Here is a 25824-nt window from a genome sequence, read left to right as displayed (position 1 = left end):
GATGTTTCCAGAAGATCCACACAAAAGATCCATCTGCAGTTTGGATTTGTCTGCAAACCCTAATATGTGTACTGGGCAACCAATTTGGACTGTCATGGTTGGGAATATTCTCTGATGGTATGACTTCCCTACTCTATAGATTGAATTCGTATAAGGCCTAATTTGCATAGGAAACAACTTTGTTCTTAGTGGTAGCGATAGTTTCTGATTCAGCACGACAGCTACAACAGTGGCCATCTAAAACAACTAGATGGGGCTGGCCAGTTTGCTCAGTGGTTAGAGTGTACCCTTAACACCAAGGTCACTGGTTCAGATCCTGGTAATGGTCAGCCACCAAAAAAAAACCATAACAAACCAACAAAAAACAAGTAGATGGGAGATTGTTCCTCTTATGCTTTGGGTAGTGACTGCTTTCACCCAGTACTTTCAAGTGAGAGTAAACACTTTCCTCGTGTCAGGAAGATTGCAGGTGTTTGTATCTCACAGGTGAATGTAATGTCTCAATTCATTTTCAATAATGTTTGATTATTTGTGATTAAAAACTATGCATTTTATTCCTTGAGGAAGAGTTCTGTACTTATTTTTTAGAAATATTTTATTAACTGTTTCCAAACAAATTGTATACTAACAAATGTCATTGTCTTTTTTATATGCCGAGAAAATATATTAAAATATCCCATTGCAATCATGAATTAGATCAACTTTTATAATTTTCCCAACTTATTCATTAGACATTGTGAGTCAACATTACCATGTACATGCTAATTTGTCACTACCCCTCACTGAACCAGGCACTGTAGACTCAAAACATGCACAAGTAAGCCAAATCATTCAGACACTCTAGGTTCTGAATATTGAGGCATGAAGAAACAAATTTTTGCAATCGTGGTGATTATTTTTGTGAGAGAGGAGAGATGGTGAACGAGTAGTAAAACTTTGGTTTAAAAATGGAAATAAGGACTTTGAAGGAAAGTAAGTGCTGACGTGAATAATAAGGAAGCTGGGGTGTGTGTATCTTCTCTGTGGTGGGAAGGGGCCTCAGCGAATGAGGATGTCACCACTGGTCATTTCTGTTTCCACGTCTAGTACATCTTACACAGTGTTTCAGGAACTGTTCAGCTTTGGATGTAGACAATAGGGAGCAATACAGACAGTCCTGCATTCCTGGGATTAATAGTCATGATTTCCTGTAGAGATAGTTATGGACAATCTTTATTTTTGCAATTGTTAAAAGTTTTAGTTTAAAACATTTCAGTTGAAAACTTTAGTTGAAAACTTTTTAATGTAATATGAAACTCTCTTGAGCCTTGATTTTTACATGTGTAACATTTTTTCCCAACACCATGTGATCTTTCTTAGGAAGAGTTAATAGCCTGGGGAAGATGGACTCAGGGCCCCAACAGGCCTGTCTTGAAACGTCTACTGATACAAGGAAACACCCCCTGTGGTCCCACCTGCACACACATTCACACATTCCAAACATCTGGTAGATGTGATTGGTCTCCCAGTCTGTTTTAAGTTTACAACAAGGTTCTTGGGTCACATCTTTGGGATTTCTGTAGTTCTGAAATATAGACACTCTTCGATGGTTTTCCCCCAAGTGGGATTTCCTTGAAGTCTTCCTAATCCTGGGTTATCAGCACCATGTCTTTTGGGGGACTGTCTTCTGGCCATTTTCAGCTGTAAATTTTTCATCTCAAGCCCCTTCTCTGTGCCTTGTTGCTGGGAAACATTTTTGGGAATCCACACCCACCCCATTCTTTGGAAAATGTCTCTACAGCAATCCAGGTGGCTGTGAGGTGAGGCAGTGGCAGAACCCAGGTCATGGGGCCCCCACAACTCAGCCACTCTGTCCCTCCCAACCACATTGTCATCAGCTCAGCAGCCACACAATAGTCTCACAGCTGAAAAGGAGTTCAATTTTTTTCTTTGCACTTGCTTTGTTGTGTTTCATAGTTCTGATATAGTAGGTTTTTATTTTCATTCATCTCTAGGTATTTTCTGGGCTGGCCCATGGCTCACTCGGGAGAGTGCAGTGCTGATCTCTAGGTATTTTCTAATTTTATCTATTATTTCTTTGGTCCATTTGTTGTTCAAGCAAATGTTTAGTTTTCACAAATCTGTGAATTTTCAAGTTTTCCCTCTAAATTTATTCCATGGTGGTCAGAGGAGAGTCTTTGTATAATGTCTATTTTTATTTTTTATTTAGTTATTAATTACTTTTATATTATGTTTTCATATTATGTTATTTTATGGCCTTAAGAGTATACAATTTATATTATTTATATGTTAAATGTATGTTATAAGGTTATATTTTATTTATTATATTTTATTATTTATCCATTTTAAAAAAACCTGCTGAGCCTTAACTAACTTGCTACTACTGTTTAAGGCTGCGTACTGAGGAGCTTCTTTTTTTTAAAAAAAAAAAAAATGACCGGTAAGGGGATCTCAACCCTTGGCTTGGTGTTGTCAGCACCACACTCAGCCAGTGAGCTAACCGGCCATCCCTATATAGGATCCGAACCCGTGGCCTTGGTGTTGTCAGCACCGCACTCTCTGAAATGAGCCATGGGCTGGCCCCTGAGGAGCTTCTGATTAGTGAACACATGGGGGTTTTCAGCTCTACTTGCTGGGAAGGGGGCGTACCCCAGCTCCACAGGGACAGAAGTTCCTGCATGAAAGACCCTTCTAGACCTTGCCCTATGTATCTCTTCATCTGGCTATTTATTTTGAATAACATAATGATTCTTGACCTTGCTGCAGAAGTCCCACTTTGAGACCAGTGTCCTCTGTGATGTCTATAAACCAATGACAAGACAAGATCGCCAATAATGACAGCAATCAGCCAGAATGCACCGAGCCTAGCCAGGGTATTGTCCTCCCCAGCACCAGACAGGCACAAAGTTCTTCAGTGAATGAGTTTGTAAAAATCATCTTTTCCTTAATTTCAACTTTGGACCAAGTGTCACAATTTGAAAAATGTAGAAGAGAAGTTTAGGCAAAATCAAAGATCCAAATAACTTTAAAAAGAAAAAAAAGATTGTGTTTGTGTACTGGATGTTTTAGCCAGAGTGATTGGGCAAGAAAAATAAAGGCATACAAATTGAACAAGAAGAAGTAAAAGTATTCCTATTCACAGATCATATTATCTTATATGTCAAGGACCCATGAATTCACAAAAAGAGTTTAGAATTAATAAATGAATTTAGCAAAGTGGCATGGGTGCAAAAGCAACATGCAAAAGTCAGTTTTATAGCTATTGAATAATCCGATCACTTTAGTGAGTAATCCAGTCATTTCATTGATGATGTCAGGCAAGCTGTTGGCCAGAAAGGCCTCGTTGGATCTCCCCAGAGCCAAAAGCCCAGGTATCAGTGATCAAATCCTTACTGTATGTGGGAATGACCTATCCAGCCTCCAATAGTTTATCCCTATCCCCCGCCGAGTGAAGGGTGAAGTTATTCCTTGCCAAATTTTATGAAGAGTCACGTGGGTCAGGAAAGAGGCGGCAATGAAAGATAGGTGCTCCTGACACCTACCAGTGCCTCATTCTTCCCTCTTGAATGCCAAAACTGCAATGATAGTTTTGGCCAAAGAGTAGAAACACCACAGTCAACATGACTGAAAATTTTGTTTTCCAAAGGATGCGGGTAGCTGTGTTGGGATGGCCAATGAAGGGTAAAGAGCAATACAAGCACAGGGTAAGGAGATGAATGGGACGTAGCTGAGACCCTGGGTCTTGGCCTTGACTATGGATTTTCCTGGTGCTTCACAAAGACCCCAAGGACCGTGACGGAGAGGACAGAGAATTACAGGCCCAAATGGTGTTCATAAGTCAGGAAAGTCACCACTTTTTTGAGGCAATGATGTTGCTTCCTGTTTGAGTCCTGATGCTTTGTCTGCAGCATATGCTTCTCTGCATCTGATTAGAAAAGCAAAACTGCAATTTGTGTTTCAGCAATTTAAAATGAAAAGTTATGGGCCGAGCCCGTGGCGCACTCGGGAGAGTGCAGCGCTGGGAGTGCGGTGACGCTCCCGCCGCGGGTTCGGATCCTATATGGGAATGGCCGGTGCACTCACTGGCTGAGTGCCGGTCACAAAAAAGACAAATAAATAAATAAATAAATAAATAAAAATAAAAATAAAATGAAAAGTTATTTTGGCAACTGTAGTGGATTGAATTATGTCCCCCCAAACCTCATTGAAGCTTGAATTGTGTCCCCCAAGTTTTATGTATTAGAAACTTAGCCCCCACTGTGACTGTTAAGAGGATGGGAAATCCTATTATGGTAATCATAAGGTGGGGCCTTGAAGACGTGATTAGAATATAGGGCCATGTAGTGGTGAATAGATTAAAAATGGTGGTCAGGGGTGTGGTTCTGAGGGCTTTAAAAGAGGAGAGTCTGTCTCTCTCTCCTGCTCTCTCTGCTTCCACCATCTTGCAATGTGAGACCCCTGGGTTGCTGCTGCCACCACCAGATGTATTTTGGACTTCCCAGTCTCAGAAACTGTAAGCAATAAATTTCATTTTCTTTATAAATCACCCAGTTTCAGGTATTCTGTTATAGCAACACAAAATGGACTAATAGAGCAACCTATGACTCACTGTTTATTCTGGAACTACCTTCAGATAGAGAGCTACAGATATGGAATATTGTGAATATTTTCAAGATCATGTTCCCTCTATGTTTAATGGACAAAATGTAACGTTTTTACATTGTATATTCCACTTGGAAAAGGAGTCTTTTACCTTCGATAATTAAATTTTATACACTTGAGATTTTTATTTTTTTATTTTTTTTGTCTTTTTCGTGACCGGCACTCAGCCAGTGAGTGCACCGGCCATTCCTGTATAGGATCCGAACCCGCGGCGAGAGCGTCGCCTCGCTCCCAGCGCAGCACTCTCCCGAGCGCGCCACGGGCTCAGCCCTATACACTTGAGATTTTAATACAACTCTATCAACTCATATTAGAGAATTATTAGGTGTGACTGATATTCTGATTATCTATTAAAGATTCCTTGATTGAGATATGAAAACTGCCTCGTATTTTAAGACATGTCTGTTTATATTTGCAGCTTCTCATAAGGGAAGGTCAGAAAAGACAAAAGGAAAACTTCTAGGACAAATTAACTTAAGTTGAAAATTTGATTTTTACAGGAAAAATCTTGTAATCCATTTTTGTGTTGCCAGATTTACACCCAGTTCACTTATAACAGCATGAAATTTTATTAAAAAGCACTTAGTAATTTCAAATGTTAACTTCAAATGTTAACATAATTCACCGTATCATTTTCCCTCACAGGCCTTTCATATCTTTTACACACTGTATATGTAAGACCATGGTCAAAAATAACATGAAAAAAAAGATATACATAAAAATATTTCGGAAACCACAGTAAAGGTTAAAATTTATTCTCAAGAACCACAGTAAGAAACAAGCAACTCAGGTGTACATGGAAAGGGGAACTATGGCAGCTTGTCACTGATTGAATGGTAAAGAAGGTGTAGTAGTGGCTGATGTGACACTCTCTTCTGTGCAAAATGGCCTCGGAAATCCTCCGACCGTATGTCCTGGTTTGCTGAGGACAGTCCTTGATAACACCTATTGTCCCAGCATGATTTTTTATAGCACCCCCTCTCCTTGTCGTGGATATCCATGTTTGAGCAATAAATACATATGGATATTATGTGTAACATGAGCTAAATTAGGTTTATGAAATTAAATGAAGTTCCGAGGAAAGTTTAATTCTCAGTACCTGACATCTCATCACAAGGTTTGGCTGTGTTCATTTCTCCAGCCAGTATTCACTGAGTATCTCTTATAAAGTGTGGGGAAATAAAGATGCCAAGGCATAATTTCTTTCTTTCTTTTTTTTTAGGGTATGTGATTTTTTAAAAAATCCCAGCAAATAAATATACAAGTTTGCTAAAGAGAATTGGCAAAAATTGAATTTTATGTATTCTGGAATCAGTAGATCAAGTTAACTATGGTAGCCGGTGATTTTTATAGTTAATTCTGCAAAAAACCCCCCACCAGTTGTGCACAAATAAAAATGTAAAGTGCCCCTTTCTGAGCCCCGGTTTGATAAAATTGATTTCACATCTAGCTTATTGATTACATGCAGTTTCAGTTCTCCCTGTATAATACATGTAGTCATTGAAGGTGGTTTGGTAACTGAAATCAATTTCTTTTAGGATGATCCAACGTAATAACCCAAATATTAAAAAGTTGAAAGATTCACACATAAACCAGTGCCTAGGAAACCTAATCCACTCATGTGCATCATACATTTATGACATTTTAAAAACAAAATCACGGTCAAGGACAGTGATGGCATTGCATACTTAGTGCATTAATTCATGTAGTGCATTCCTGTGGCTTGTCTGGCCACCATACTTACAATGAATAGGCTTCTAACATGCACAAGGCTGTCCAATTCTTTTAAAAATCTAAAATCTAATTTCTGTCATGACAATTTCTAATTTACAGCTTCCACTGTGTCTGTACTTGACAAAAAAAGCACTGTTTTCCGTTCTCACTGCCACTAGTTTTATTTTTTCGATTCTCATTTTTTTTTTGTTTGTAATTGCAGTGATTTTCCATAGGGCGTTCATGGCATCAGCTTTGTTTCTTCATGAAAATGTACAGCTACCACAATGTCCTTTTTTTCTCCCATGATGAAATTATACCTCTCTTCTGTCAAATCTTGCTCACATCTGCTAATTGATAAAGTCCAGTTGGCTTACACAAGCCAAAAGCTTCTTTTATTAACTTTCTATTTACCCCTTTCTATGTATTTTATTTAGTTCCTCCACCTCCAAATCCATACTTTGAATCCCTAAGCCCCAATGTAATGGTATTTGGAGATGGACCTTTAAGAAGTAATTAGGGTTACATGAGTTCACGAGGGTGGGCCCTCTTGATGGGGTTAGTGGCTTCCTAAGGAATGTAGAGAGAGAGATCACAGAAGGCATCCCACCTGCAAGCCAGGAAGATGGTTTCACCAAGAACTGAATTAGCAGCTTGACCTTAGACTTCCTAGGCTCCAGAACTGTGGGAAGTAAATGTCTGCTGTTTGAGCCACTCAGTCCATGGCATTTTGTTATAGCAGCCTGAGCTAACACAGACACCGCAATAGACTAATTTCCCCCACATTAACCATGCACTGCAGTGCATGATTGTTGCATATGAATCTACCTGAACTGGCCTCAAATGCTCCACTTATGCTCACCACTCTGTCTTTATAGGTTATCTGTTCTTCCTTAAATAGCCTCTGTTTGGACAGAGTCCTGGCAGGTAGTGGGTAGCATGCTCAAAACTGTAGTGAATAAGGGATTGATAAAGGTATTTACAAAAGTACAGATGGTATTACAGGAAGTCCACGTGGCTGTGGAAAATGATGAGGCCAGCAACAGCAGGGAGCAATGAGCATTACCAGGCCTGAGGAGCAGCGGGCAGGAACAGCTACCAGAACTCAGTGAGACCCTGAGCATTAAGAGATGACCGTTCAGCAGATGTGGCCTGTGGCAGAGGGAAGGAGTACCAGCCCCTCAGGACAGCAGGGTGGCAGCCAGGAGAGTAAAGACCCTGACTTTTGTCTCCTGTTTGCTGCATTTCTGCTGGCACCTTCCATTAGCTGAACCAACCAGAAACCAGAGGCTGTGAGACTCTGAGTAATGTAGTACTTAAGGGCCAGCTTCCTGGGACACAGAGCAGACTGCAGAAAGAGAGTGGATCTATCAGGTAAATAGGTACCTTTAGCAATGGGCTACTATCTACTTTTTCTCAGAGGCTGAGCTCAGGTAACAAAGTCTTTGAAGAATTATGACATGACTTTAAAAAAGTGCCAAGATCATGACCTCCCCTCTTTCCAGCTTCCTGCACAAGCCTCTCATTAATGTTTTCACACTGTTCAGTCAGTCGCCCTTTAGGTCTAGGTTCGTGGCTTATAACCATCATGCAGACTAGAGCTGTCAGATTGCTGTTCTTTTACTTTGTATTTTTTAAAATTATGTACCCTTTGTGCATCTTCGCAGAAACACATCTCCTAACATGATGATTTTGGCCCTTCATCTTGAAATAATCGCCAAAGCCTTTGGAACAGGCAAAATGAAGCTTAGTAGTAAAATCCAGACATACTGAGCCTGAGAGCTCCTCCTTTTGGCTTCATCGTTGCTCAAAATGGCTTAAAGAGTCTTGACACTGACTTGCAGCTGTTTATCACCTGCCCTCAAAGTAAGACAAGACTAGTTAACAAAAACAATCCATCACGATACTGAGGGACACTGAGTACAGGCTGAATGATCTCCAACAGCATAATCCAAAGGGGGAAATGTGTAAGTGGCATTTACCAGGATGACATCACTTGTCACATCCCTAAAACAAATAAACCGAATTGCAAAAGGCATGAAGGAGGAGAGCTCATACTTACATGTCAGAAGATGAGGACTGCCTCTAAAAGAAAACAACCACAAAAAAAAAAATTCCTTCTTTGGGACTGCAATTCAGATAAGGTGCTTTTGAAAGTACACTTGCCAGTAACAGCATCTGCACCAACAAACTGAGGCAAGCCCCAGCTTTGAGCCTCAGGAACCAATGAACTTCATTTCCAAGCAGCTTAGGGCAACTTGTCCTTTTTGCTAAATGAAAACTTTCCCTTGCCCTCTCCTCTAAAGAGGTGCATTTGTGTCTTGCCGTAGAGCGTATCTCTGATTACAGTCTTTTTGCTTACTCCTGGTCATAGCAGGACATATTTTTCTGAGGTGTCCCTTTTTGTTCTTTTAGCTTGACAGTGCTACAACATGAATCTCCTTTGGAATACCTATACTAAGTGAAAGAAGCCATTCACTAAGACCACATGAAATGATTCCATTAATCTGAAAGTCTAGAATAGAAAAATCCCTAAAGCAGAAAGTAGTTTACTGCCTATGGCTGGAGTTTGTGGGAGGAAGATGGGAGGGTGGGTGACTGACAGATAAAGGGTACAAAAGTTTCTTTTTGAGGTGATGAAAACGGACTCTGGTAATGATTGCACAAAACTATAAATATTCTAAAAGCCACTAAATTGTACATTCACATGGGTGCATTGTATTGTATGTGCATATCTTAATTAAGCTGTTTAAATAAATGCGTAAGGGTATTTGGTCCAATCTGTTGAGTATTAAGAATTTCCAGGTTCATTCTACATTTATATAACCTGTCGTTTTTGTAATACATATCAATGAGAATCGGAATTCAATTGCATTATAGGGCCAGCCGATGGCTCACTTGGGAAAGCGTGTCCCCTTACCGGTCATGTTCTTTTTTTTAAAGGGAGAATGTGGTGCTGAGAATTCAATTGCATTACAGATATCATGACCTTTTACAGTTCGGAGTTCTGTAGGGACACACTCAAACGACCGATCTCAGGGCCGGCCCAGTGGCTCACTTGGGAGAGCGTGGTGCTGACACCACCAAGTTAAGGATTAAGATCCCCTTACCGGTCATCTTAAAAAAAAAAAAAAAACTGAAGAAAAACCCAGAGTGAAATGTACAGCGGACAATTTTAATGAACAAGTCTTAAAAGTTTTAATGAGTCTGGGAAGATTCCTGAGCCCGGTTCAGGGCTGGGGGGTTCAAACGTCCTGAGACCTCTGCGCAGGGGGGTCGCTCCACGTGGAAACTGAGCCTGGAATTTCTGCTGCACCTGTGCCATGTCCATTCTGGGTTGGGAACAAGTTCTTAAATGCAAAAGTCCCTCTCAGGCAAGGACAGACGTCCCCGACACCGCCAGCTAGGACGGCTCACCCACGTGACCTCTGGCAACTCTGTCACTCGGACTGAAGGGGCGGGACCTTAGGAACTGTCCAATCAGACGCGCCTCCGGGAGGAAAATCGCTCCGCGGAAGACGCGCAAATGTCGCTCCCTGTGACGGTGCACTGGTCAGTTCCTGTCGTCTGTCTCTGACGACCTTTGGCGGTTCTGCTTTAGGCTCTGGCGAGTGTGGCGTGCACCGGCCGCGGAAGCCGTAGGGAGGACGCGGGGACTCCCGGAAGCGGGACATGGTGAGTGTCGGGCGGGCGTCCCGAGACCGGAGCGGGGCCGGTTGGAACCGGCCGGAGCCGGCCGTGGCCGCGGGACCCGGGCCTCCCCGCGCTCAGCCCCGGAGTCTGCGGCCCCGAGTCCGCCGCCGGCGCAGCGCGGCCCTCGGTCCCTTCCGGCCGCAGGGTGGGGCGGGGCCGGCGGCCCGGACCCCGGGCGTCCTGTCCTGTCCCTGCGGCGGCGACCTCGGCCCGGCCCGGAGCCCTCTCTGGGCAGCCCCGCGTGTTTTCAGAGTGTGCGGTGACGACGGGGTCCTCAGGGGACACCCGACTCGTGCCGTGGGGCTCGTGGGGGGGAGGAGTTCTAACCTCAGACGCGGTACTTTTAGTGTATTTTTCCCACAGAGCCATGGATGGCTCCTTTTAAAAGATTCATTTTTGTGTGTGTGGATTTTTACATGAGAGGGAAGCAGACAGTAACCCTCTGGAGCTACTGTGTCTAAAATGCATGCGTCTCTTCTCCCAGTATCTTTCCAGGGCACAGACATCCTACAGGAACCCCTTTGGGTTGTGGGTTTCTTTTTGGAACCTTCCTGGGTGATCTGTCCTTTCAGCACAGACCCTGGTCAGCACTGCCCCTCCTTGGGTTTGTCACCGTGAAACGATTTGTTTCACTTAGTGGCGCCTCAGATTTTTAGTAACTGTTAACAGTATTTAATCAGTATCGCTTGAAAGGGAGTAGAGTATATTTACAAAGAAGCAAGAAACACATGAATTTCAGGGGGGGGAAAAACCACAAAAATTAGTCCAGGTTTACATTTTGTTAAAAATTCTTAATATTTTTCCTTCTCCTGAGCATACATAGTAAGTGTCTCAGCTCTGTTTTGTTTTGCATGATTTCAAATTTGAAATCCAGCGCTTAGACTTGAAAAACCTAGAAGTGTTCAAATATGGTTAATTGTTCAAAAAGCAATTTCATCATGTGGGTATGATGATTAACTGAAATCTTCATTCATTGAAAGAAACAGACATTTGTGGGTTTTCTTGTTGAGTTAGCTGACCTGCCTTAAAGTTTTTAAAAATAAACACTGGGTTTGAGTGATTGTACTGCATTTTTCAAACACTGGGTTTGTATTATTTAAAATATCAATGGTGGTCAAAAGCCACTTACTGGCAGGCAGATGCCTGAGACCAGTGACTTCAGGTCCATTCCTGTGCTTGCTCAGGCCCCCTCCCCTCCATCACCAGGGACTGACCCACTCTAGGGGATATATTTCAATGGTGAGAGTCTGAACCCCAAGTTTGAGAATGTGTTTAACCTCAGAATGTGCCTTTTCCTTGTGAACTGTGGAAAGGAGGGTGCTTGTCTTAGCAGATTCAAGTGTTTGTGTTTCTTTCCTTTGATTTCTTATGTATTTCTTACGTTTGAGTTCTTGAATATTGATGCTGTTTAACCTAGTTTCCCAAAGTCTTTGTAATGTTTTTACCTTTCTGTACATGTAAGATTTTTAGTTTTCTGTGTGAAAATGTATGTTTATATATAGAGACAGTGTAAGTCAAAATTCTGGAACCAAACAACGTTTTTTGTTTTTTTAGTTAAAAATTAACATGTGAGGTGGGTGTATTTAAGTTTCCAGGTGCATTTTTCTTTTTTAAGATCAATTTGTATATGTACATGTGCCTACAGAATTTGAAATTTAAAGGCTTTACTATTCCTAGGTTTTGGATTTCTATTTTAATTAATATGAGGAAAGTTACTAAAAGCTTATGTAAATCCTTGAAAATCCTAAGGCATTTAATAAGTGAGGACTAAACCATTAATACATTATAATATACTACACATTCTGAAAATATCCCAGTGTGAGAGAAAGTGGAACAACAAAGTAGATCCCACTTGACATCTAGTTGGAAATATAGTTGATAAGTTTATTTTATTTATTTATTTTTTTGTCTTTTTCGTGACCGGCTCTCAGCCAGTGAGTGCACCGGCCACTCCTATATAGGATCTGAACCTGCGGCGGGAGCGTCACCGCGCTCCCAGCGCTGCACTCTCCCAAGTGCGCCACAAGCTCGGCCCGATAAGTTTATTTTTAATAAGTTTTTTAATGTTTAACACATTTCTTACAGTTTTGTATAAGGGATGAAATCTTATAATGGTTACCTATGTAGAAAAATTAAAATTATTAAAAAATCATAGTAATTATTATTAGTATTTTGGTGATTGGTCTGTAGGGGGATCTAAACCTAAAAATTAAAATTTAAAAAGTCAAAGGAAGTAGCTAAAAGTAAAGACTGTTAAAAGGTAAAGTATTACATATATAAATTTCTGTTCATTAAAAATAAATAATGCAAGCAAATTTTTTGAAAATCTGCCAAACAGGAAAGTCTGACTTGAGGAGACCCCCTGCCACTGCAGTGCCCAAATAACCAGTTTCGATCATTTCTTGTGTGTCCTGTCACTATTTGTTTATATGAAAACAAGCAATCGATAATGAGTATTATTGTTTTCTGCCTTCATTATTGTGGTGTGTAGTCACACTCACAGTTTCGATGTGTTCTGAGAGCTGAAGCCTCTCCCTTCCCTCTGCCTCTTGTCCCACGCCTAGAACAGCTTTCCAGGAAGCGTTGGGCTCCCTCTGAAGCAGCACAAGGAGTCTTGCTCAGCCCCACCACCTAACCACATTAAAAACCCAGGCCAGGCTCCTTATCTTGTTCTTTCAAGCCACTTAGACACCTATCCTGCTCTCCTCAGAGATTTCAATCTCGTGAGTAATAAGCCTTTTCCTACCTTCTCTGTGTATGTGACATACCACCATCATTTCCTGACATTTAGGAACAGGAGTACGGGGGCCTGGGTGGTGTGTGTCGGTCTGGACCCTGCTGTGACTACTGTTGTACTTTGGTCCCAATCTACAGGGTGCTGAGGGGGAAAATTGTACCTGAAAGTATTGTCATTTAAAAAACAGAAAGAATAGAGAAGGAAAAATAGCTATTATGGTGGGCTGAGTACACACTCCTAATAGCACCGGGCTCACCAAGGACCCTTAAGTATGTCTGCAGCTGCCACTGCCTGTGCCTCTGTCACCACAAAGATCCTAAATCTCTGTGTTATAGGGAAGAACACCCAGGCACAGCAAAGGGGTTAGTTCAAACGTGATTTAAACCCGGAGTTCTTGAACCTTATAAAGCAACAATTGCCATGGAAGAGGTCTATAACCCTGATGCTGCTGAGGTAAGGCTCTCTGGGGGATAAAATATATAAATGCCAGGCAGGGTAGACAAGATGGACCCTGTTCTTTTTCTCGAATTGTGTCTAGAGAACAAGAAACAAACAAGGGAAGGCAGGGAGGGAGGGAAACACACCTGACCTAATTGGAAATGCAAAACACACTAAAAGTATTTACCATCAAAAAAGATAAAAGAACTGCCTCTACCAGGTAGGTTTTGAGTGAATATCTGCCGTGGTGCGCTTACTGACAATCCTTCATGCAACTGATTAATATAGGGCTCAAAGTGCAGTTACACCCGGGGGAACTCACAAAATTTAATCAAATTATGCCCTGTAACCTTAGGGGAGTAATGAATATGCGGTTTTTTTGTTTGTTTCTCTGTCTTCCCTTTGGCAGCAGGCTGGTGCTGGGGTCCAAACCCTTGACCTTGGTCTTATCAGCACCACACTCTACTGAATATGAAATAGAGAACAAACAGATGTGCGTCCCCTTAACCATCGGAACTATTGTCTTGGTTAAATTCCGTTTGGTCTTAGCACCCGTGGCCCCAAAATATCCCGTAGTGAGCAGGGAAGCTCTTAAACCATAAAAAAAATTGAACCTCCCTGCTCACTATGGGATATTTTGGGGCAGTCATCTCAGCAGTGGTGCAAAATTGGCCCCATCTGCATGTTTACAGACACGTTGGTGATTGTATAAGAGGTTGCCATTTGTGGTAAAATACCGCTGGATATTGCTTATGTCACAGATACCCAACATATGTGTAAATTAGGGTTATACATGGCTCTGCATACACTAAATCTACAGTACAAAGATACTCCATATCCATGACCAAGTTTCAGGCAGTGCTGATGGTAATCTAAGCCCTCATTTCACTTCTTAGAATATACAGTGCTGGGCTCCTAAGCAGTCGTTGGATGGAACTTTCTCCTCCCTTTCCAGTGTCAGGCTGCAGACCTCATAGAGCACCATCATGACTTACTAAAGGAAGTTCAAATCAGTTGAATGAAAGTTGACATGTTTCAGTGATTACTTACTCTTCAGGTATGAATTGTCATGAGTCTACCTTCATCTTCTTTATTCCTAATAAACATTACTTTTTAAAAAGTAGTTTTAAGTTTACAAAAAAGATTGATCAGTAAGTACAGGATGTTTCCACATTACCCCTCTGTCTTCACACAGTTTAACCTTTTTTTTATATCTTGTATTACTGTGGTTCATCTGTTACAGTGGATGAGCCAATGTTGATGCATGAAAGTCCACGACTGCAGTGACTCTCTGTACTGCACATTCAGTGAGTTTTGACAAATGCTCAGTAACATGAGTTCATTGTCATTGTCCTAAAGATCCCCTGCAGTCCATCTATTCATTCATCCCTCTTTCCCACCCAGCAATCCCTGGTAACCAAAGATCTTTTGATGCCCCAAGTTTTGTCTTTTCAGAATGTGTTGCACTTGGAGTTATGTTGTATGTAGCCTGTTCAGATTAATTTCTTTCACTTAATAATTTACTTGTATGGTTCATCCATATTGTTCTTTGCTTTGATACCTCATTTCGTTTAATCACTGAAGAGTATTTTATCATATGCTTATACCACAGATTGTTTATTTACTGTGAAGTTGTCTTGATTAATTCTAAGCTTTGGCAATTATACAGAAAGCTCATATAAAAATTCATGTGCCAGTTTTGTGTGAACATAAGTTTTCAACTTATTTTGGTAAATACCAAGCAGAGTGATTGCTAGATCCTATGTTAAGAGTATATATAGATTTGTAAGAAACTATCTTCGAAAGTATATGTACTGTTTTCCATTCCTGCCAGTAACAAATGAGGGGTCTTGTTGTTCCCCATCTTTGCCATCATTTGGTGTGTTTAGCATTTTGAATATTAGCCGTTCTTACAAAGGTTTGCTGGTCTTTCATTCTTTTATTTGCAATTCCCAAGTGACATTCAGTGTTGTGCATGTTTCTGTATGCTTATATGCCATCTGTATATCTTCTCATGCAATCATGTCCTGTGCAACATGCAGTTTTATTTCTTCCTTCTCAATCTGTACATCTTTGGTTTTCTTTCTTGTCTTATTGCTTGATGTAGAACTTCCAATACGCTGTTGAATTTACATTCTTGACCTGTGCCTGATTTTATCTAGAAAGCACCTAGTTTCTTAACATTAAGTATGATATTAGCTGCAGATTTCTTGTTGATGTTCTTTCTCAGGAGGAAGTTCCTCTCTATTCCCAGTTTGCTGTCATGAATGCATGTAGGATTTTGTCAAAACATTTTTAGTTTTCACTTTTCCCTGCTTTTATTTCTGGTGTTAGTAATTTCTTTCTTGCCCCCCCCCCCCCTTAGTTAGCATTACTAAATGTTTATCAATTTTACTGCCTTTTTTTTTTTTTTTTTTTTTAAAGAACCAGCTTTGGGTTTTGCTGTTTATCTCTCTTGCTTTCTTGCAGTTTCAATTATTTCTGCTCTAATTCTTATTACTTTTTTGTGTGTGCTTACTTTGGGTATAATTTGCGCTCATTTTTCTATTTTCCTGAAGTAGTAGATGCTTACATTATTGATTATAAAACTTTGTTCTTTTCTAGGGTGTGTGTTCATTGCTATAAATATCCCTCTATGAACTGCTTTTGCTGCATTTCACAAATTTTGGTAAGTTTTATTTTCATTTAGTTCAAAATAATTTTTAATTTCTCTTAAGACTTATTTGATCCTGTGTTATTTAGAAGTATGCTATTTAATCTCTAAGGATTTGGGTGGTTTTATAACTATCTTTATGTTATTGATTTCTAGATGAAAACTCTTGATATCTGAGAGTAGACTTTGTATGATTTCCCTTTTTTCAAATTCGTTAAGGTGTATTTTATGTCTAGTATGTCTGTTTTGGTGATTGTTTTCTGTCCACTTGAGAAGATTGTGTATTCTGCTATTGTTTGATGAAGTAGTCCATAGATTTCAATTAAATACCTTTTTTTTTTTCTTTTTTTTTTTTTTTAAAAGATGACTGGTAAGGGGATCTTAACCCTTGACTTGGTGTTGTCAGCACCACACTCACCCAATGAGCAACGGGCCATCCCTATGTGGGATCCGAACCCGTGGCCTTGGTGTTATCAGCACCACACTCTCCCGAGTGAGCCACAGGCCGGCCCTAAATACCATTTTTTTGATGGTGCTGTTCAACTCAACTTTGTCCTTGATTTCTGCCTGCTGGATCTCTTAATTACTGATAAAGGGATGTTGAAGTCTCCAGCTAGGATGGTGGATTATTTACTTTGTTTCACATTTCCTTCCTTCCTTCCTTCCTTCCTTCCTTCCTTCCTTCCTTCCTTCCTTCCTTCCTTCCTTCCTTCTTTCCTTCCTTCCTTCCCTCCTTCCCTCCCTCCCTCCTTCCCTCCCTCCCCCCCTCCCCTCCCTTTCCTCTCCTCTCCTCCCTTTCCCTTCCTCCCTCCCTCCCTCTCCTCCCTCCCTTTCCTCTCCTCTCCTCCCTTCCTCTTTCCAGTACTGGAATCTGAACCCAGACTTTGGTGTTATAACACTGTGCTCTAACCCACTGAGCAAACCAGCCAGCTCCTCCTTTTGGAATGTGTCAGTTGTTGCTGCCTGTATTTTGTCACTCTTGTTATGTAAATACACACTAAGGATTGTTAGGTCTTGGAAATTTGACTCCTTTGTTATTGTATAATGCCCATCTATATCTCTGTGGTTTTTCTTTCCTCTGAAGTCAGCTTTGTTTGATACTAGTATAGCTATGCCATGTTTCTTTTGATTAGTGTTAGTATTCTATATATTTCTTTATGCCTTTACTTTTAATATCTGTATGTCTTTATATTTAACCTGAGTTTTTTTTAAACAACATATTAGGTTTTTTGTTTGTTTTTTATTCACTTAAAATTGTATTTGGATCATTGACATTTAAAGTGGCTATTTATATAGTTGGATTAATAACTACCATATTTTTTACTATGATCTATTTGTTGCCCTTGTTCTGTGTTTCATTTTTTTCTTGGACCTTGCTTCTGCCTTCTCTGGCTTTAACTGAACATTTTATGTGGAAGTGAAGACTTCTATAGTCACATGATTTGTTCTCAGTCTTGTAATGAGTCTGTGACCCTGGGTTCCGGTCTTCTGTTTTATAAGAAAGATTCTTGGCCTTTCTCTAAAGTTTTTACTACAGATCTCCCAAATCTTTCAAAACTCCTGTCAGATAAGGGTGATAGAAGTGTCTGTTGTTCTAGTGAGGTGATTCTTGGAATTCCTTAGATAGCTTTAGGATGAGGGTTTGGTTCTCAGAAAGATCAAGCCTTGATTAGTAGTTTTTAACTTTCACCCTCAACCTCCAACCTCTGTGGAAGGCAGAGGTGCTGGAAATTTAGATTTAGCTATTTGTTAATGACTAGTTAAGTAATCAATCAGCTTAACTAATGAAACCTTCATAAAATTTCTAAATGAGGGGGTTCTCAGGTTCAAGGTTGGTCTCCAGAGGGTGACACACTCTTGAGGGCTTGGAAGCTCTGTGGCCTCCCGCATATTTTGCCCTATGCGTATATTTCATTTGGTTGTTCCTAAGTTCTATTCTTGGAATTCTGAGAGTCATTCTAGTAAACTATTCTAGTAAACTAATGATCATGAAGGTGTGTCTTGGAAACTCCCGAAATTGTAGTCCACCAGGCAGAAATGTGTGTAGCCTGGGCACCCCATTTTGGTTCACTGCTAAGGTGGAGGCAGTCTTGGGGGACTGAGCCCTTAACCTGTAGAGTCTGATGCTAACTCTGGGCAGTTAGTGTTAAGAGGTGATTGGAATCAGAGGGTGGACAAGTGGTTTTGGACAAGACACCACTTACTTGGTTGTCAGAAGTGGGGAAAAAACTATCACCTTCTTTCTTGCTTCTCATCCCCCCACCCTTAAGTGGGGCAGGAAGGCTAGAGAGGATTAAGGTTGGATGTTTTCTTCCCCACAGGTCAGTTAAGCTCTAGAAAAATTCCAGCGATTAGACTTTGTTAAAATAGATTTCTTTTGGTGACAGGCCTAGTTAAGAGGAACAAAATTTTCTGGCCATAATTCAAAATGACTACGTCTCCTGCCTTTCTCTCCAGTTTCACAGTCATTAGTTTGCTCTGTGACCTCAATATTCTGATGGATCTAAGAAGATTTTGATTTTAAGTTTGTCAGCTTTTTTCTTGTGAGTCATCTAAGCTTCTTACACAGGAGACTAGAAAGCAGAAATGCTGACACCATTTTTTGATACTTGGTTACAGGTTGAATTCCTCAATTCTCCCTCTTCCCCTTGTGAGCCACATCAAAACAGGATGATCAAACAGCTTGGGGTGTCTCTCCTTTGTTGCTGACAAAGGATTCAGTCCATGCCAGCCATTCCGTTGTGCATGAACTCTCACCCTACCTCCCCACCAACCTCAGTAAAAACCCCAGGCCAGGCACCTTTACTTGTTCTCTCATGCCATTTAGCACCTGCTTTGAGGCCACCTTCATTTTTTTTTTTTTTTTAAAGATGATTGGTAAGGAGATCTTAACCCTTGACTTGGTGGTGTCAGCACCACGCTCTCCCAAGTGAGCTAACTGGCCATCCCTATATAGGGATCCGAACCCATGGCCTTGGTGTTATCAGCACCGCACTCTCCCAAGTGAGCCACAGGCCAGCCCTCACCCTTCATTTTTAAAAGGTGTGTTAGATGGTGTATTTATGTCACCAATTTTTTCTAAATAAACACTGAGTTTGTTATGAATTTTTGGTATCACATTACAGGGCAGATGAACATATACCAATTATGTTTTTTTCCCAAACTTATTTAATTCTTTTAATGTTTATCATGAAATATATTCGCAAAAGAATGAATAAAATGTTTTGTGCTGCACTTTAGTAATAATAACAATATAAGCATCTTTGGAATCATCAAGATTCATATCTGGGGTGTTTTTGCTTGTTTGTTTGTTTTTAAAGACGACCCATTAAGGGGATCTTAACCCTTGACTTGGTGTTGTCAGCACCACGCTCTCCCAAGTGTGCCAACCGGCCATCCCTATATGGGATCCGAACCCATGGCCTTGGTGTTATCAGCACCACACTCCCCTAAGTGAGCCTTGGGCCGGCCCCCATATCTGGGTTTTAGGCTGTATTCAGATTCTCTTTGTGCTCCTCTCTTTGACCAGTCTTCATGCTCCATAGATGATCATTGTCCTGATTCTTTTTATTCCTATTACCTTTACCATCTTTTTTTTTCCCCACTAAACAGTGTGCTTTTAGTTTTGCCTCTGTTGAACTTTGAATGAATGAGTATAGTGGAAACACAGTGAAAAAGTTTGCCTCCAGTAGTTTCTTTGCCCCAGTGTGTTTCACGCATGCTGGTGTCTGATGCTGTAGGCTGTCCAGTTCACTCACCCATTACAGTGATTGTGGTGTTCGGGCTTCTCCAAGTTTATTTTTTGGTATTGTGAACAATATTCTTCGTATCATATTAGTATCAGTCTGCAAGTGCCAATGCATGATAAATCCTCAGAACAATAGAAAAAAATTGCTGGGCTTTAGATCATGATCAGTTCCTGTATAGGACATAGCAGTGAAGTTATTAGTCAACTTCCTCCACATGTGCTTTACTTTGTCTTCATGATGGCCAGCGACACTTGGGATTATCTAATGAAATAAGTTTTGTCCTTAGCATTTTGAACTGGAATCTATTTATCATCTTATTTGCTATATCATCTTTAATAAAGAGATGGATTTTTTTTCATATCTTTCAACTTCTGTTTAATATGTTTTCATTATTTTCCTAGTTTTTAATACGTGTTTATTCATTGTTACTCTGGACATTAACCCTTTTATATTGCGTGTATTGCAGATATTTCCTTTCTACGTTTTCTTTCACCTCCTTTAATTTTAATATATTTGAACCTATCAGTCTATTCCTTTGTGGCTTACCCTTTTTCTGTGTTTTTGCATTAAAAAAAAAAAGTTGTCTGTGACTTTTTTTTTTTTTTTTTTTTTTGGTGGCTGACCCTTGAATTTTGTTCTAAAACATTGCATGCCTGTGACTTTTTAAAATTGTTATGGGGGGCCGGCCCGTGGCTCACTCGGGAGAGTGTGGTGCTGATAACACCAAGGCCACGGGTTCGGATCCCATATAGGGATGGCCGGTTCGCTCACTGGCTGAGCGTGGTGCTGACAACACCAAGTCAAGGGTTAAGATCCCCTTACCGGTCATCTTTTAAAAAAATAAATAAATAAAAATAAAATTGTTATGGTTTTATCTTTTGCTCTAAATCTACAGTAAATTGGTTATTATCTCTGGAATAAAAAGAATTACTGTAAAATTTTTCAGATTAGATACCTGTTCTGTTTCTTGCATTAAAGAGTCGGTGATGTCTGCCACTACTCTACAATGCCTATTCTGTCATTAATCAACTCTCCATATAAATGGCAGGCCACTGGAGCCTTTTTCAAACTATAGAAATGATCCCTGAAAGTATAGTCTTACACTGGAGCCTTTTTCTTTCCCTTGGGGTATTTGTTTATCTTTTCACTAATACTGTGGTTTCCACAGTATCAGAACCTTTGATATATGTTAGGCAAGCTATCACTTCATTCTTGAGGTCCATTCATTCTTGAGGTCCGCTTCATTCTGTGACGTCCATTATTCCTATTAGCTTTAGAAGTACTTTTTGTTGACTCTTACACAGTCTTTTTTTGGGAATTATAGAATTTTTAAAATATTATGAAAGGGGGCATCTTGGGGACAGTTCTTTCTTTCTTTTTTTTTTTTTTTTTAAAAAGATGACCGGTAAGGGGATCTTAACCCTTGACTTGGTGTTGTCAGCACCACGCTCACCCAGTGAGCGAACCGGCCATCTGTATATGGGATCCGAACCCGGGGTCTTGGTGTTATTAGCACCGCACTCTCCCGAGTGAGCCACAGGCCGGCCCGGGACAGTTCTTTCTAAGAACATTTTTTTTTTTTTTTTCTGCTTCATTTTGCTTTGACATTATACAATGTACTGTAACCTACTGGCTGATCAGGAATCATTTCTTCTTGAAATTCGACAAAGAGGATTTTCTGTTCTTTTGGAAGAAAGTACTTGCTGAACCCTTTAAGTATTTTATAATCCTGACTAAATCCATCAAAACCATTGTAGATGTCAATGAAATCTCTTGGAAATTGCAACTCTTAACCTGTTCCTCAAGGGGCACAGGGTACGTACACTGTTGTGGGTCTGCCATAAAGAGCTTCTCTGGCATCTTACCTTCTTAGTATGTGTGTATATGTATGAGGGTTCTTCAAAAAGTTTGTGGAAAAATAGAATTGAAATATAATGTAACTCTTTCCGTGAACATTTTGAAGTTCCAGCGCATGCTAAGGATGAGCAGAAAGCTGCTCTGAGGCTCATGAGTGTGGGGATTTTGTGAAGGTCTAAGGTGCCATGCCTTCTTCCTTGTGCTTCAGCTCTGTCTTCGCAGTAACTTCCTAGCACAATGAAATGTGACAGAAACAAAAAGGAAACACTGAATCCAGACAAATATTACACAACCACGTTAAAATTAATACATTCCCAGAGTAATATTTTTATTCTCCCAGCTGAATCTTAACTACTTGTAATGGCCTGGAGTCCTTCAGGAAAACATGGTTCCCTAGACCTTGTTGCAAGTTGGATTTGTATAGGCTTCCAGCCTGTCATGCTGCTGAAAGGAATAGAAGACAGTGCTTTTACTTCCTCAGTGTGTATTTCTTCATTGAAACCTCATCCAGGTTTTACACTGTGCATCATGAAGTACTACATGATGTGAACAGCATTAAGGAAGGAAATGGAAGATGTTTTCTCATAAGGAATGATGGTCCTAATATTTGCATCATTTGTATAGTATTCCTGTCATTTCTTCAAGGTGAACAGGATGCTGGCATTGGAAAGCAATCAGGCATGTAGTAACTTGTAGTGACCACAGTAAAAATGTAGAAGTCAGTTCCAAGTTTTCATGGTGCTGTTAAATTTGCATCGACAGAGTTATGATTCTGATGACCATATTTATTTATTATAACAGAAATGATTGGAAAGCACAGAATTGCTTTTGACCTTTTCTGAATTGAGTATACAATCCTGCATTGTCTTCTCATGCTGTTTAAACACGTGTGGGATGTTTTAGGACTCAGTGACCTTTGAAGATGTGGCCGTCACTTTTACCCTGGAGGAGTGGGCTATGCTGGATCATTTCCAGAGGAAACTCTACAGAGATGTCATGGGGGAAATCTATACAAACTTGGCTTCCATAGGTAAGGATGACACATTCCTTCCCTCAGTCAATTAGAGAACATTTGTTTCTTACCTATCGGTGCTGTTCCACTGTTTGGAAGGTGGAAAGAGAATACTTTGCAGACTAAATCAGGTATGGTCGAAGCTGTCATGAACATAGAATTTATTTTTGTTCTATAATTTGTAACAATTCATCATGGTTTCTCTTGTTCTACATTTTAGGGAAACAATGGAAAGACCAGAGTATTCAGCATCAGTACAAAAATCAGAGCAGAAATCTGAGGTAATTTGTATTCAGAAGACAAAGAATTGTCCCTTGGGAGACTCTTAATATGTCATAAAATTTTTAAAATAAGCAAACAAAACAAATAACCCCAACTTTAAGTTTGATTATTTGTGGAAAATGTTTACCAAAAATGTATATTGAAATGTGACATAGATATTCAGTGTTTGCAAAATAGGAAACAGTGCTAAGATACTGCACATCTGAATGTCACTGTTTCATAGCTGTGGTCAACTCTCCTACTCAGTGCATTCATTTTCGAACAACTCAGGCAGGGCAGAGAACCTATGCTTTCCCTGACACTGGTAAAAATGTAAGTCCAATACATATCAATGAATGTAAAAGAGTAGATAAACCATTAATACTGTGCTTCTCATTTTTTACAGCAATCATATTGTAGAGAAAGTTGGTGAAATTAAAGCAAGTCCTCACTGTGGAGAAACCTTCAGCCAGATTCCAAATCTTAATGTGAATAAGAAAAGTCCTCCTGGAGTAAAACCATGTGAATGTAGCTTGTGTGAAAAAGTCTTCATGTATCATTCATCCCTTAATAGGCACATCACATCTCACACTGGACACAAACCATATGAAAGTGATGAATACAGAGAGAAGCCATATAAATGTAAGCAGTGTGGAAAAGCTTTCATTTCTCTCCCAGTTGTTCGAAGACACATGATAAGACACACTGTAGATAGACCTTATCAGTGTAAGGTATGTGGGAAAGCGTTTGGCTATCGCAGTTCATTTCAAAGTCATGAAAGAACTCACACTGGAGAGAAACCCTATGAATGTAAACAATGTGGTAAAACCTTTAGTTATCCCAGTTATGTTCAACAACACGAAAGAATTCACACTGGAGAGAAACCCTATGAGTGTAAGGAATGTGGGAAAGCCTTTAGGTTTTCCAGTTGCCTTCAAAGACATGAAAGAACTCACACTGGAGTGAAACCCTATGAGTGTAACGAATGTGGGAAAGCTTTCATTTCTCTTCCAGATGTTAGAAGACACATGATAACACACACTGGACATGGACCTTATAAATGTCAGGTATGTGGGAAAGCCTTTGGCTGTCTCAGTTCATTTCAGTGTCATGAAAGGACTCACACTGGAGAGAAACTATATGAGTGTGAACAATATGGTAAGGCCTTCAGTTGTCCTAGTTCTGTTCGAAGACATGAAAGAATCCACACTGAAGAGAAACTCTGTAAATGTAAAGACTGTGGGAAGGCCTTCATTTCTCTTGCAGATGTTCAAAGGCACATGATAACACACACAGGATATGGACCTTATGAGTGTAAGGTATGTGGGAAAGCCTTTGTCTACCCCAGGTCATTTCAAATGCATGAAAGGGCACACACTGGAGAGAAGCCCTATGAATGTAAGAAATGTGGGAAAGCCTTCACTTCTCTCTCAAGTGTTCAGAGACATATGATACTGCACACTGGAGATGGTCCTTATAAATGTAAGGTATGTGAGAGAGCCTTTGACTGTCTCAGTTCATTTCAAAGTCATGAAAGGACACACACTGGAGAGAAGCCCTATGAATGTAAGAAATGTGGAAAAGCCTTCACTTCTCTCTCAAGTGTTCAGAGACACATGTTAACACACACCGGAGATGGACCTTATCAATGTAAGGTATGTTGGAAAGCATTTGACTGTCCCAGTTCATTACAAATGCATGAAAGGACTCACAATGGCGAAAAACCCTATGAATGTAAACAATGTGGTAAGGCCTTCAGTAGGTCCAGTTCCTTTAGAGTACATGAAAGAATTCACACTGGAGAGAAACCCTACGAATGTAAGGAATGTGGTAAAGCTTTCACTTGTTCCAGTTCCTTTCGAAAGCATGAAAAAACTCATACTGAAAAAAAATCCTAAATTTATGGTTGTGGAAAAGCCTTCAGTTAACCTATAGACTTAAAAAACATGTAGAAATGCACACTACATTGAAACCTCATTAGTTTATAAAGTACAAGAAAGTTTAAAATTTTAACAAATATATAAAAATATAAAAGCTTTAACAAATATAAGCTTTTAACAAATATATAAAAATATAAAAGCTTTAACAAATATAAAAGCTGTGTGAAAACTCACACTTCAGTGAAACCCTATAAATGTCGATAATATGGAAAGCCTGATGGCCATTAATTCATGTGTAATGCTCAAGAAAATTTACAACATGAAAGAACTACAGGTCATACATTATGCTTATCGGTGCCTAATTTTTTTAAAGTGGATCTGTGGATTGTTGATTTTTACTTTTGATGTGAGGTAGTTCTGTAAGTACTTTGGATTCTGTCCTGAAATTTACTGTAGATTTTTGGGTCAGATCTTTGGGATTACTGGGGTTCTGAGGCATACACACATTCCCCGCTGTGTCCCTAGTTGGGGTTCTGTAGGGGCACCCTGATTGTTGAATATCAATATCATGTGTTTCCACGACCAGTCTTGCAGCCGTTTCCACTTCTAAGCTTTCCGTTTCAAATCCTCTCTGCCTTTTTTTGAGGAAACATCTTTGGGATTGTACGCCTGACCCATTCTTTGGAAATTTTTTCTTTTTCTTTCTTTTTTTTTTTAAAAGGTGACCGGTAAGGAGATCTTAACCCTTGACTTGGTGTTGTCAGCACCAGGCTCACCCAGTGAGCTAACCGGCCATCCCTATATGGGATCCTAACCCGTGGCCTTGGTGTTATCAGCACCTCACTCTCCTGAGTGAGCCACGGGCCGGCCCTGGAAATTTTTTCTATACCAGCCTCAGGTGACTGCAAGGTTAGATGGTGGAGGAAGCAGTGGCAGAACCCACATCTTTGGACCCACACAACCTCAGGCACTGCAGCCCTCATTGCCCTGTAGACATTAGCTCAGCACACACAAGCATGATTATACAGTAATCTCATCTGAGGAAGTCTCTATGCTGTCAGTTTTCTCCTTAGCACTGCTTTTGTTTTGTCCTAAAAGTTTTATGTTTTCAGTTTTCTTCATTATTATTTTCTGATTTCCCTTGTTATTCCTTTTTGATCCAGTTGGTT

General features: G+C 40.2%; 1 protein-coding gene across 3 annotated transcripts; it reads left to right on the top strand.

Annotated features, from left to right (window-relative positions):
• The first annotated feature begins 9950 nt into the window (after positions 1-9950).
• LOC134386895 (zinc finger protein 564-like) lies at positions 9951-24729 on the top strand. Of its 3 annotated transcripts, XM_063109035.1 has the most exons (6): positions 9951-10050; positions 15848-15911; positions 22406-22532; positions 22735-22795; positions 23182-23417; positions 23790-24729. In XM_063109035.1, exons 2-6 carry the CDS (start codon positions 15879-15881, stop codon positions 24671-24673), a joined length of 1341 nt encoding a protein of 446 aa, XP_062965105.1. In that variant the 5' UTR covers positions 9951-10050; positions 15848-15878; the 3' UTR covers positions 24674-24729. The 3 variants fall into 3 exon arrangements, with proteins under 3 accessions (XP_062965105.1, XP_062965103.1, XP_062965104.1); XM_063109033.1 differs by having other exon boundaries at positions 23182-24729; XM_063109034.1 differs by lacking the exon at positions 9951-10050 and adding an exon at positions 14225-14300 and having other exon boundaries at positions 23182-24729.
• Positions 24730-25824: the final 1095 nt, after the last annotated feature.

The sequence above is a fragment of the Cynocephalus volans genome, chromosome 10, assembly GCF_027409185.1.
Source record: "Cynocephalus volans isolate mCynVol1 chromosome 10, mCynVol1.pri, whole genome shotgun sequence".
NCBI lineage: Eukaryota > Metazoa > Chordata > Mammalia > Dermoptera > Cynocephalidae > Cynocephalus > Cynocephalus volans.
The sequence above is the reverse complement of the archived record's forward strand: the minus strand, read 5'-3'. Positions and strand labels throughout refer to the sequence as shown.